This window comes from Impatiens glandulifera, chromosome 3, assembly GCF_907164915.1.
Source record: "Impatiens glandulifera chromosome 3, dImpGla2.1, whole genome shotgun sequence".
Classification (NCBI taxonomy): domain Eukaryota; kingdom Viridiplantae; phylum Streptophyta; class Magnoliopsida; order Ericales; family Balsaminaceae; genus Impatiens; species Impatiens glandulifera.
Window position 1 is genome coordinate 45,805,257 of NC_061864.1, and position 9,373 is coordinate 45,814,629.

At 37.1% G+C, this 9,373-nt stretch overlaps 2 protein-coding genes across 2 annotated transcripts; both read right to left on the minus strand.

Moving 5' to 3' along the window:
* Nucleotides 1–638: 638 nt before the first annotated feature.
* On the minus strand, nucleotides 639–6,663 carry LOC124930270 (phenylalanine N-monooxygenase CYP79D16-like). The gene is made up of 5 exons (XM_047470623.1): nucleotides 6,032–6,663; nucleotides 5,885–5,912; nucleotides 1,657–1,916; nucleotides 844–942; nucleotides 639–681 (listed from the first exon to the last, which is right to left on the minus strand). Exons 1-5 carry the CDS (start codon nucleotides 6,661–6,663, stop codon nucleotides 639–641), a joined length of 1,062 nt encoding a protein of 353 aa, XP_047326579.1.
* A 171-nt stretch (nucleotides 6,664–6,834) lies between these two features.
* LOC124930271 (valine N-monooxygenase 1-like) lies at nucleotides 6,835–7,590 on the minus strand. Its single transcript, XM_047470624.1, has one exon. The coding sequence runs from the start codon at nucleotides 7,588–7,590 to the stop codon at nucleotides 6,835–6,837; it is 756 nt and encodes a 251-aa protein (XP_047326580.1).
* Nucleotides 7,591–9,373: the final 1,783 nt, after the last annotated feature.

Sequence of the window (9,373 nt, forward strand, 5' to 3'; positions counted from 1 at the left end):
TGATCTAATTGCAGTCTTTAACTTGAACCTATTGACATTGTGCTCAGACATAAGAATTCGGTATAAATATTTTATCCTCAACGTACTCAAAGCTTCTTCGGCCTTCAAAAGAACAAGAGAAAGTATAAGAACATCTAAAATTGTTCAATGTGGCCTACTAAAATATGGTATAACACTTACATTATTTTCGTTGATGTCAATAGACCAATTCTTCGCTGTTCCTCTATATGTTTCCATATGTCTCATTAAGTATACACCACAGTCTGTCTTGTTTGTTTTGTCTTGCCAGTCAAGCTTTGGGGCCGTTATCCTGTATTTTTTAACCTTGGCAGCCATTCTTTCCATGCCTTGACTTAACAAGAATTTCACAAAACAATCGAGTTGTTTACTCAAAGTGACATACTTGTCCATAATTTTCATTCCATGAGGACGGCCGGAGTTGTCTAGTACAACGATTTTGGAGTCCTTAATATTCACACAAACAAGGAATAAATGTCGGGAAACGACAACGGGTAGGAATATCTGCAAAAAGAACACAAACATTTATTACTTTATTGCATATTATTTACTTGGAATTGAGGGATATGTACAGACCACGTCAGCGAAGATGAGGTCTTCTTTTGTGACTTGGTAGTTTCTCATGTCTTCTTCAATGGATTGGGAAAATAACGTGGCATCATGCTGCATATTAACCAATATAAGGGCAGAGCATCAAAGTCATGAACATCAAACAATACATAGCAAAAAAAAAGAGATGCACTTACATGTGAACATGATGAGAAACAAATTATTCTTGGTTCATGCCTTGGCAACCTACGGCATTTGAAGTGCACAATTATGGACCAAGCGTCAATCACTTCGCTAGAAATTTCGCGACCCATTTTCATTGAACGAAGTAATTCACGGGTGATATTACCAGGTGCACCTTCGTACCAAACATCACTGCAAAATACATTCATTTAGAAGACCATAACTAAATAATTTCATTTTTAAAATTTCTAAAACAATGCGAACTAACTTACGATCCAGGCAGGTCTTCATCAAACACAAAATCAGCTAATCTCTGTTCCTTGTTGGTTATTTTGTGGTCCAACATATCCGCAACCTGTTGCATGTAAGGGGATCGAAGGTGCACAGGAATTTTTGAGATCTTCCTCTTAGGATATTCTTTAATGTTGATGCGTCCCCCCCCCATCACCTTCATCTTCATCTTCAGAAGATTCAACGGCCTTAGAAGCCTCAACCTGTTGCTTGCCTTCACCCTGATCAGTTGGTGCAACAGACTGAGCTTGGGGTTCCTCAACATTTTCCTTCCCTGCACCATGATCATTTGGTTCAAAATGCTGAGATTTGGGTTCCTCAACCTGTTGCTTGCCTTCACCCTGATCACTTGGTGCAACAGACTGAGCTTGGGGTTCCTCAACATTTTCCTTCCCTGTCCCCTGATCATTTGGATTTTCATGCGGAGATTTTGGTTCATCAACCTGTTCCTTCCCTTCAACCTGATCATCGTCTTCAATAGTGGTTGTCTGCACTTTGTGTGCCCCATCCGGTTCCTTCCATTCACCCTCATGATCAGTTGGTTCAACACTGGGTGAGTCATCTTTGTTGGGCAGAAATGAATCCTCATGTTCGTCCTGCTGAGGAGGGGGTGACTTGGCTTGACTGTGCTGAAATACAGCCTCTACATCTTCCTGTTCAACAAGGAGTGATTCATCTTCAATGTCCTCACGTACATCCTCAACAGATTTCGGTTGAACAGGGGGTGACGGAGCTTCATTGGGCAGAACGGCAACATCGAGATCATTCTGTTCAACGTGATCTGATGGATTTTCTTCATTTGACATCACTGCATCCTCAAAATCATTCAGTTCAGCCTGTGCTGGTGGATTGTCTGCATGGTCCTCCACTGCAGTCTGACATGTGTAATCAACCCGGGGACTATTGACTTTCAAGCCCGCACACTGTAAAGTGTCCCCAAGTGCATCCCTTGTAGGATCTTCCACACCTACATGAACCGGACCATCGATCACCACCTTCAAGTGTTTCATGAAGCCTTCAGACTCTCTGAGGTTCAGGAAACCGGCCTCAAAAAAGGGCTTCGGATCGATGTTGCGTTTCTCCAACTCCCCTGATAGGTAATTCAGCTGTTGGGCTGTATCTTTAAAAGTTTGCAGGATTTTGGATGTCAACATCTGTACATTATGAAAAAAAGAGATCATTAATCTTGAAAACAGGATAATAAAGAACAATGGGAGTCAATTTATAGTTTCCACATACCTCATTATCGTCTTCTTTTAGTTCAACCGAGTCAACTGGATTCTCGGGTTGTTTAACTGCTAGGCGCGCCCTTGCCCTGCCCAGCCCAAAACCACCGGCACGAACTTCTAAGTTGGTAAACTCTAACACGCTGACGTCGTCCCAACAGGAGATAATTGGAAATTTTCTTTCGTAGGGGATACGTTCACCTTCCACAAAAACACCATCTAGGTAGCAAATCTGGAGTAAAGGAGTGGGAAACATGTTAGAAAATATTACATATCTATAAATCATATATAAGAGAGTCAACAATACTTACCGATAAAAGGGTTATAGGTCCATCGAAATATGGATTTTTATCTTTACTTGCTTTTTCTTTCCAACTTCTTACACTGTCAACCAATCGTTGTAGTGTAAAGTGGCACCAGTTCAGTTCCTTTATGTTATCAACCTCCATTAAGGATTTGAGAATTTTGAACCTGAAATGAAAAAAATACATTTGTCAGTATTCACAAATACAATTAGATATACAATAAGTTTGAATACATGTTTACCTGGCTCGTGAATTTTGAACAGGACATAAAAAACTTGAGACAACAAAGACAACGAAGTCTATTTTGAAATCGTTGTCTGCACTTGTGTTACTTAATATCTTGGGGATCATAGAAAGTGTTTCGGGAGCTTTTGAGTCTTCACCGGTCCATCTGATCTTCCAATCCCTCAAGAAATTAAAATAATCGGGGTCCTTAGTCTTGTCCAACCCAACGGACTCGACTACGTTCATTGCCCCTCTAGGGAGGTTCATCACGAGCTGTACGAGATCTTCATCGATACGGATCTCATCACCGTTGGACAATACCAGAGAACTCTTATCCGGGTCAAAACATTGGATTACGTGTCTGGAAAAATGAGCCAGGCACTTGGAGACGCCCATTGTAAGAAGAGAACCAAACCCTATTTCCTTCACGGCTTCCCTCTGTTCTACGCTCAATTTAGGAATGAGTTGAGCGAGGCCATGAGGTGATGATCTGGTTAGAAATGTCAGTTTACGTTTCTTGATGGTTTGGGTTTTTTGGGGAGATGGGGGAAACTCTTCATCGAATGGGGTAGTAGACAGAGAAATATTAGTGGTTTCTGGGGGTGGTTCTGGTAACTCTTCATCGACTGTTGGAGTGGATGTAGGAATAACTTTGGTTTTTTTTAGGGGGAACAGGTGGTGGTAAAATCTCATCAGTACCTGCAGCAACATCAGTAGCTTCGACAGCAACTGTGGAAACTGATTCAGCAGTCGATGACGACTTAGTATTCGTCTTCGGATTTCTCTTCCTCTTCCTTTCATATGTCCTCGAAGTCATTAATTTTGGTGGGATAGCATAAATCAGTATTATACGAAATAAATTGAATAAACATGTGTAAAATTAGTATAAACACAATAAGATTAACATACCTCTATGGTTTATTGTTGGGATTGACGTTGGATGCCGGAGTGGGTGCAGTTTCGGTTTCGTTTATGCTCCTACAAACTTGCAAGACGACCTCTCGGGAGTCGATGGGATGATCCACTTCCATGTTGTTGCCTTGGTTACCCGACATGTTCAGAAGAAATCCTTGTAGTATAAACGAAATATCTAGGGTTTCGACGTTCAGTGTTTGGATTATCGCCGGGAGATAGAGAGAGAAGAATATGAACAGTTGCTTATGAAAATGAAATTGAGGGAGAGTCGGCTTGTAGCGGGAAATTGAAATTATATCAACTAGTCATGGAAGCGAATAAATATTCGTTCGATATCGTAAATTCAAAAAAAAATAATAAAATTAAATTGAAAATAAAAACTATTCATAGAAGCGAAGATTTATTCGCGGAATGTAAATGCACGGGTAAGTGAATTTACATGACAGGCAAGTTGGCTTCTCATGGGAGGGGAGGTGGTTTTACATGAAGGTCAGGCTAAAAATATTTGAAAAGAAGAAATCTTCGCTTTCAATCGTCTACTCGAAAAACAAAATTGAAGCGAATATTTGGTCGTTTACTGATTGTCATTTTAAATTAATTAAATTAACATTTATTAATAAACGGAAAAAAAAAATATTAAAAAAAATCTAGCCGGTAATTGAGGCGAAGAATTGTTCGGTTGCTGCATGTCATCTTCAATTAATTGAATTAATATTTAATAAACGGAAAAATAAAATTCATGTCATTTTGGTATTTACATAGACGGGTAAGTGTCTTTACATGGTAGGCAAGCGGTCTTCTCATGGGTGGGTAGGGGGGTTTTACATGAGGTTTTATTAGAATTAATTGAAGCAAATATATCTTCGCTCATGAAGGTCTCCAGCCAAAAAAACTTAAATAAAAAAAAAAGGAAAAAAATCTAGCCGGTAATTGAGGCGAAGATTTGTTCGGTTGCTGCATGTCATCATCAATTAATTTAATTAATATTTAATAAACGGAAATATAAAATCCATGTCATTTTGGTCTTTACATAAACGGGTAAGTGTCTTTACATGGTAGGCAAGCGGTCTTTACATGGGTGGGTAGGGGGGTTTTACATGAGGTTTTTATTAAAATTAATTGAAGCAAATATATCTTCGCTCCTGAGGGTCTCCAAGCCAAAAAAATTGAATACAAAAATTAAATAAAAATTCTTAGAAAAAAATGAATGAATTAATTGAAGCGAATATTATATCGCTGCATGTGTTTTTTAATAAATTAAATTAATATTTAATAAACGTAAATATAAAATCCCTGTCAATTCGGTCTTTACATAGACGTGTAAGTGTATTTTCATGGAAGGCAGGCGGTCTTCTCATAGGTGGGTATGGGGGGTTTACATGAGGGTCATGGCAACGGGCGTGTAGATCTTCGCTCCCATCGCATCTCACCCTTCCCTCTGACACGGTCCCGGAGCGAAGATATCTTATCTGTTTATCATCTGAATATTATATTATTTCCTAGCGTTAACAGGCGCTTCCGTTAATGGCGTCTTGTGTGAACCCGGGCCTAAACCCGGATTCCGGATTCTCCCTCCCTCCGTTTCCTGCCCAGATTGATTTATTATTAAAATAATAATGCTGCAATCTGATTGGTCCGCCACAGGGGAACACGGCAATCGGTAGCAGAAGATCTGAACTTCAAGAGAAGAATGTTTGTCAGAGTATCATGATGTGATTGATCTTAGGACTTGTCCTCTAGTCTTGTCAAATTGTGAATTTTAAATTATTTATTAATAATTTATCATAATTATTTAAATATAAATTATATTGAGTTCTCATATTAATCTCATAAATTGATTATTAATTGTTTAACTTAAAAATACAAACAAAAATTGTATTTTGACACCCTTGAAATTGTGATTACAACTCATTTCTCAATGTAGATAGAATTCTATTCGAACTTGAAGAGCTCAATTAACACTAAGACCTATGGAGTGATCGAGAATATCTCTATCCTTTTATCGTTAGGTTAGAAGAGTGTATTTTATGTACATTGATTATGTTGTTATTATTTATTATAGAATTTATTAAATCAAAATTAGAAAACATCTCATTCATAATAATAAAAACATGATATAATAAATTTCTTTTTTATTACAATAGCTTATCAAATATAAAACACGTCACATACCAACAAGGTGACGTTTGGATTACAATAGCTTATCAATATAACAAGATGACACAAACACATAGCTAGTAAACAAGACTAGAGCAAAAAGATACTAGCAAACAAGGCTTAGATGTTTAGATGTGTTATCCATAACTTTGCATTTATTACGGATTAAGTGATGCATACAACCTTTCATCCAAACGTGGCCTTGCAAAGGCTAGTAGAGGCTTGGAGAGAACCATCTCATCAATAGACTCCACAAGCTCAATGCAAGTAGTCTTTGGCGGTGGGCTCCATGTGAATCCTTGAAGAAGACTAGCCAATAACATAACTGACATGGTGGATCCTAGGTTAACAGCTGGACAACCACGCCGACCTATACTAAATGACAATAGGTGGAGGTCTGGATCAGACAATATCACATTTGATCCATCATGCTTAAGGTGACGCTGAGGATTGAATCGCATCGGTTCATCCCATATCTTAAAGTTACGTCCTAGACCTGGACGGCTCAAGAGAACATGGCTACCCTTAGGTATGAAGTAACCAGCCACAATGGTGTCACACATGGACACATGTGGGACATTGAAGGCTGTTATAGGATGGAGCCGAAAAGATTCTTTAACGCAGGCTTGAATGTAACTGAGATTATTCAAGTCCGATTCTTGGACAAGCCGGTTCTTTCCGACAACCTGGTCTAGTTCTTGAACCGCTTTTGCCAATGTCTCTGGTTGGTTTATCATTTCACCAATAGCCCATTCAATAGCATTTGATGGATTGTCAATTGATGCTACCATCATTTCCTGCACAAATTTATAGAAATTATTTTGTAAATGCACATTTTTAGGTTTAAAAATTATTTAAATAAACATGTTTTATTTTTTATCTTGAGTTTTTTTTATTATCTTTCATAGAGTGAACATTGTCTAATATGTATAAGTGTACATAATCAATTAATCAATAAGAAGAAATTATGTTTTTTTTACCAAAACTTGAGCTTTAATTTCTTCCGATGTCAATGAATTGTTTCCTTCGTCGTCTTTTAGAGTGATTAGAACATCGAGAAGATCATTTTTCTCTCTTTTTGTTCCATTTTTCCATTGCTTAATTCTCATATCTATTTCCGGGTCTTGATACTTTCTCACACTCTCGACAGCTTGCCTCGTGAATTTCTCATTACCATCGAGATCTATTCGACGTCGAAGAAACGGAAAATAGTCAGAAATGCAGAAATTGAACAAACACTTGAGTATATTAAAAATCCCAGCCATATGCTCCTCCTCCTCAATTCCTGGTCCCCCATTTTCAGTCCCTTTCCCAAAAAACCTCTTACTAAAAATCATATTTCGCGTCATATTTGCACAAAAGTGTTGTGCTGCAATTCTGATGTTCACTGCACCGTCATTGCTTTTGATAACATTGTAGACATAGCGAATGAGGTGGTCAGTCTCCTCAGCTCTTTTGTCGTGCATCCATTTGAGAGTATCTGGAGAGAGGATGTGAGAAACCAATAAACGCCTCATCCTTTTCCATTGGTCACCAATAGTCGAAAAGATGGTTGTAGAAAATCCATTGCTCACTATCTCTGCCGATAGGAATGTTGGACGTAACACAAAAATTGCATCGTGTTTCTTCAGGAACTCGCATGCAATCTCTGGAGAGGAAACAACAATCACATGCACGCGCCCTAGGCGAATGCAAAAGATCTCGTAGCCCATTTTCGACATGGTGTCATGCACCCAACGAAAAAAAGGTCTATTTCTCATCATTATGAAAAGACTGCCAATAAATGGCCATGGTTTAGGACCGGGTGGTAAACAAGCTTTAGGAGGTAACATTGGGGTACTTATTATTTTCTTGTAAAGGAAAATGGACAATGTTAAAGCCAGAAATAAAATGATAGCTTGAAAGATGATGATTGTCATTGCTTAAAAGATGCAAATTGCTATGTGGAGATGACATCCATGGAAAGAAAATTGTATTTATAGAGATAGGTGGTGGGTACTTTTTTTTCTCCTTCAACGGTTTATTGCAATAAATTCAGTGAACGGAAACCCGAAAACACTTCATTGGAGAAAATAAGTTATTCTAATAAGACAAACTACATGTTTTTATTAGATTATGAGTTCACAAAATATCCTAGCTAGATCTTGTAAATTATTTTTGAATTCTATGAATATAATTTTTTTTAAAAAGGGATATTAAGTTTTATTTTGTAAATAGCCTCCAATGTAAAGACTCGAATATATGAATTTGAGAACTTGAATGTTGTGTTTTACGAATAAGGTATGATTCTTGACTAAATGATTTTAACTAAGTTTTAATTTATCTAATTTAATCACATGTTTATAAAATATATCATAATCGGTGAATCAGACATTGATTTGTTTTCCATCGAGTAACTTCTTTATGAACTTAAGAAATCTACGTAAACTTCTCAAAAGTTGGTTTATGTGAGATCATTATTTATCTTGTGCTAAAATCAATGACTTGTATAATGAAATTACTGTCAATGGAGAAAATAAAGAGATTCGTGAACTCTCCGTTGAGGTGATTAGTTATCGGATTCACATTTTTAGCAAGTTACTCGATACGTGTAAGAAAGAAGAAATTGGGCCACGCCGGCGAAGTAGAGTTACATGGTTAAGAGTTAGAGATAACACCAAGTTTTTCATTGGATCTTTAACGCACAAACAAGAAATTATGTGATTAATTTGATCTCGATCAAGAAAAAGTTCATTATAGTGAACCTGAAATCTCTACGAGTATTGTCAAATTTTATAAGGGTTTATTTATGGAGTCATTTAAGATCATACATAAATTGAATGGTATAATTTTTGATTCAATTAGTACAATGCAACAAGATATGTTGGAGGCACATTTTACGTTGGAGAAGGTTGAAGATGTCATTAAGGGGGTGTGAAAGTGATAAAGCGTCGAGATGCGACGAGTTTACTTTGGCTATTTTTAAGAAGGTGTGGTCTTTCCTTAAGATTGAAATTATGGACGCAATTAATCATTTTTATCAATTTTCATCATTTGATAAGAGCTAGAACTTTACTTTGATATGTCTCATTCGTAAAGCTCCAAAAACTATTGATGTGAAAAACTTTGGGCCTATATATCTCGTTTCATCTTTATATAAGATTTTCGTAAAATGTTTGGCCAATAGGTTTCGGAAGGTGTTAAAAATTGTCATATCTAGTAATTAGATTATGTTAATCAAATATCGTCAAATATATGATGTCGTATTAATAGTCAATGAGTGAATTGACTCAGTTAATTCAAGATGTGAAAAATGTGCTTTTGTCAAGTTAGACATCGGAAAATCTTATGATCATGTCAATTGAGAGTTTTTGTTTGATGTAATGGACTAAAATGAGAATGGATGCGAAATGTTTTGGTTGAAATAGATTTTTCCTCTCGACGATCAAGTTTTCTGTCATTGTTAATGGGAGTTCTCAAAGATTTTTTGAGAGCTCTAGAGGGATAAGATAGGACGATCTACTC